Source organism: Nicotiana attenuata, chromosome 2 (assembly GCF_001879085.1).
Source record: "Nicotiana attenuata strain UT chromosome 2, NIATTr2, whole genome shotgun sequence".
Classification (NCBI taxonomy): Eukaryota; Viridiplantae; Streptophyta; class Magnoliopsida; order Solanales; family Solanaceae; genus Nicotiana; species Nicotiana attenuata.
In genome coordinates, this window is record NC_031990.1 from 11,132,117 (window position 1) to 11,136,908 (window position 4,792).

The window sequence follows — 4,792 nt, forward strand, 5'->3', positions numbered from 1 at the left end:
TGTGCTTTGAATGAGAATACTAAACCAACCACGTAAATGTGAATCGGTGGGGTTGTTGCACGTGTTGTTTTGAGTTGGAGAAATCCATGGCTTATTTAGTAAAAACTGTACGGTGTCCCTCTGTTCCAATTTATATGAATTGATTTTCTTTTTGATCTGTTTAAAAAAAATGATCTATTTTTAAATTTGGTAATAATTTAACTTAAACTTATAATTCTATCCTTAATGAGAAGCTTTTATAACCACACAAATACTCTGGGCCCTTTTTTGGCTTATTTAGGACCACAAATTCTAAAGTCTTAATTTTTTCTTAAACTTCGTGCCCAGTCAGACAGGTTCATATAAATTGGAACAGAGGGAGTATGTGTTATTCACTGTAGTATAAGTTTTCGCAAGGATTTCTGCTTGAGGGCCGGAATTAGGAGCGGATTTATAGCCGATTTTATGGGACACGTGAATCTATGGTCTTCCAATTTAGATATTTTATGTACATATTTACTAAAATTAATTTAATATTATCTACTGACACTCATGCTCTAAAGAGGCTAAGTGATGCACTTGGTTGAATACTTAGTTATTTACCTAGAGGAACAAGAATTAATTATCACTTAATATTTTCTTTTACTCATTTCTTTAGTGGTACACTCATATTATAAAAATTTTAAATCCGCCTCTGGCCAGAATATCACTTTATCTACGTGCTACCTTACAAAGATACCACAAGCATTTTCTTAAGAGTAATGTACACAAAATAGTTTATAGTATTAGTTCTTTTGGTCTAGATGCTAGTTGAAGTCTCATGGGGGATCCCTTTCATTTTGTTTACAATCCAAACAAAGAATATAAATCTATTTAATTACTCCCTCGACCTTTTCTTTTGCTTACATTCTCCTTCCTTTTTTTTCCTTTCCTCCCTCGACAAACAAGGTATAACAATTTGGAGATAAAATATAGTATGTGCTTTACAACATGCAACGTAGCTATCACGAGTGTTTTGTCTCATTATTTATTAAATACAATTAGTACAAACGCTCTGTTGTCAGAATATTTCCGTAAGAAAACTTCGATCCACAATAAATGACCATCTTATCTTTGTTATACCCATTAAAGAAATACGAACTCTTAGAGAGAAAAAGATATATTCATTAAATTAACCTTAATTATTTGTTATCTTGACACATTGGAATATGTAAATAAGGGCACATTTTGGAAAAATAAAATTAATTTGTTCTTGTTTATGTAAATTGACACTTGTTTTAAACCAAAATGAAAAGGTAAAATAGTCAATTATTATGGACCGGAGGAAGTAATAAAAAAATATTGTCGCTTTGGAAACAATAAATATATAGGTCACGTCCTTCTAATAAAAGAGTAGGAGGAATATTATTACTTCATTTATTATTTTATCCTTTTTTGAGCAACTAACATGAATTTTATTACTTCATTTATTATATTATCTTTCTTGAGCAACTGACTGTTAAAAGTTGAATAACATAATCCCCATCGACGTTATATGCACTCAAAAGGTACATATTGGAAATTCCCACCCCCAATAGATCTTTCTTTTTTCGGTAGGGAAACTGAAAAGATAATACTAATATTTATATTTATAGTCTACTGCATGAAAACCGCCATCAAAATGCACAAATGCATCAATATGTAGGTACCAATTGTAAGAAAAGCATCCAAGTGAAGACTTAGAACCACCTACTCTGAGTTTTTAATATCCAAAGGACAGATCAATCACAGCTATTGTATTATTTATACATGTGCGTATATAAATATTTTAATATGGAAACCATGTAGTTTATTATCTATATATGCACATATACGTTGACAGTTTTCATTGTTTTAAAAAATTGAAAGACATGGTTACCTTCTTCTCCCTCTTCCCCATATACACCTTCATTCTTCCATTCCTTTGTCTAACTGTAATTCTGTATCTATCATATGTCATTGTTGAACAATTCCAGCAACGTCCTAAAGGCGTCGCCGGACCCCCAACTTACCCTATCATAGGCTGTTTAATTCCTTTTTACAAGAACCGATATCGACTACTAGATTGGTATACTCATCTTCTCTCTAAGTCCTCAACTCAAACAATTGTGATAGAGAGATTAGGAGCGCGGAGAACTATAGTAACAGCTAATCCATACAATGTAGAATACATGCTGAAAACCAACTTTGACAATTTTCCTAAAGGCAAACCATTCAATGAAATTCTTGGTGATTTTCTTGGAAATGGAATATTCAATGTGGATGGAGAAATGTGGTACAAACAGCGCAAGATGGTTAGCCATGAGTTTACTGCCAGGTCCTTGAGAGATTATGTTGTGAATGCGCTCAAAGAAGAGGTGGAGAGCAAGTTATTACCTATACTGGAATTAATGGAGGCTGAAAATAGAGCCTTTGATTTGCAAGATTTGTTCAGAAGACTTGGATTTGATGTGGTTTGTAAAGTTTCTTTAGGGTTTGATCCATGTTGCATCAATGAATCTCTTTCATTTTCGCCTTTACTAGATGCTTTTGAAAGGGCTTCACAGATATGCGCTGAGAGAGGAGCTGCACCAATTTCTTTTGTATGGAAGGTGAAAAGATGGTTAAATATTGGATCTGAAAAACAGTTGAAACTAGCTATTGATCAAATCCATTCATCAATCGATGATATCATCCGTGAGAGAAAGATTAAAATCAGAGATGAAAGCCAGCAAGAAACCAATAAAGATCTTCTTTCAAAAATGATATTGGCAGAAAATTTTGATGAGGAGGAAGTCAGAGATATGGTGATAAGCTTCATTATGGCAGGAAGAGACACAACATCAGCGGCAATGACTTGGTTCTTTTATCTTCTTTCTCTTCATCCTGAGATAGAAAATGAATTGGTTTCCAAGGAGCTGAGGTTTATAGAAACTGAAACACTAACCAAGTATGAGATATTGAAAGATATGAATTTCTTGAAATCTTGCCTTTGTGAAACAATGAGACTCTATCCACCAGTTGCATGGGATTCAAAACATGCGATTTCTGATGATATTTTGCCCGATGGTACTCGTATTAAAGCTGGAAATAGGGTGACATACTTCCCCTATGGAATGGGGAGGATGGAAAACTTGTGGGGAAAGGATCGATTCGAGTTTAAACCAAGGAGATGGATGCAAGAATCAGGGGAAGAAGGAACAGAGCAGGTATCAAATTTGTATAAGTTTCCTGTTTTTCAAGCAGGTCCAAGAGTCTGCCTTGGGAAAGAATTGGCATTTATTCAAATGAAGTATGTTGTAGCTTCAATATTAAAGCGTTTCCAGATCAGACCAGCTTGTTCAGATCCTCCTGTTTTTCTGCCACTCCTAACAGCTCATATGGCTGGTGGTTTTAAGGTTTTTGTCCACAAAACCAAATACAATTAATTAGATGATCCCCCTATATAAAGTGTCTCCTCTTTCAATGATATTCACATGCTTCCACTAGTTCGACTTCCAACAGCCGCCAGCATTATCTCCAAGGTCTCAAACGATTTTTTCAGATTTATTACTACTACTATTAGGGAATAGAGGACATAGGTGGGATTCGATCCGTCGCCACATGGTGAAGGATAAGGGGCTCAGACCATGTGAGCTATCCTCCAATCTCGGGTCCCAAATTAATAGTATATTTTTATACAAGAGCTTTCATATTCTACCTAGCTAGGATTTAATTCCTGCGGATCGTATCAAAAATATTTTTTGAAGGAGGTATCCAACTCGGTGGAATGAAATGAAAACGAAATGTTTATCGGTTTTACTTCCTAATTTGTATGAAGAGATCAATTACTTTGATAGAACAGCCAGTAGGACTCGGGGCGAAGCTATGTATGGCCAACGGTGGTCAACTGAACATCCTTCTCTAAAAATTATACTCCCACCGGAAAAGAGTGTTAAAAATTTGAACACTCTAATTGAATTTTCTGGCTTCGGTATTGAGTCTAGTGCACATTCTCAAGGATGTCTCTGAAGGATTATTTCAACTTTGTCTAAAGTTTCTACTAGCCACGAAAAGTTTCCCGTTCACATTTTTTGGAAATTTCCATGTGATCTTTTCTTTAGAAGCTGGAGAGCAAAAGAATTAACTAGAGAAGAAATTGAAATACTTCATTGTATGTAGGATGTACCAAGAGAAAATTGTTTTAGAAGATGAAATGTTTTGTGACATATTTCCTGTTCAATGTTTCTCCTCTTCCGCCCCTTCTTGAAACAAATGTATACCAGGAATCAAATAAATAATGCGTATAACATACGTATATTTACATAAAACCCAAAGGTACAGCCGCATGCTAAGACTAAAAGAAGGAACGTACACTTCTCTAAACCTGGTACCAAATGGAAGGAAAAGAACACTGAACAAGAAATATAAATATACAAGTCTCTAGGTTTTAAGTACCAATTAGGTGAGAGAGTTAAAAACCAATCTGATTTTGTTAGCTTCCACGGTTATAGAGGTTCTCAGATCTAGAATTGTTTTGCTCAAAAGATACTAATTACTTTATAAGCGAAAAACAATCAAAATAATTCACAGGTAAATCGTGATCGAATATAATGAGACCTAGAAGTTTGTATTATGCTGTGATTGTTTCAACAACTTGGATATTCGAGAGAGTAAGAGAAAGCTTGTTTAGAGAGAGAGAGAAATAGAAAGAAAGATAGCTTATTATTGAAAGATCTCATGCCCTTTACAACATTGGGATTCTCCTTTATATAACAAGAGAACCCCCTGAAAAATAATAAAATAATACAGGGATAGGTCACGTGCTTTCGAAGAG

The 4,792-nt window shown here is 34.6% G+C and overlaps 1 protein-coding gene across 1 annotated transcript; it reads left to right on the forward strand.

Annotated features, from left to right (window-relative positions):
• LOC109244265 (cytochrome P450 94B3-like) lies at positions 1,766-3,587 on the forward strand. Its single transcript, XM_019411329.1, has one exon. The coding sequence runs from the start codon at positions 1,821-1,823 to the stop codon at positions 3,402-3,404; it is 1,584 nt and encodes a 527-aa protein (XP_019266874.1). The 5' UTR covers positions 1,766-1,820; the 3' UTR covers positions 3,405-3,587.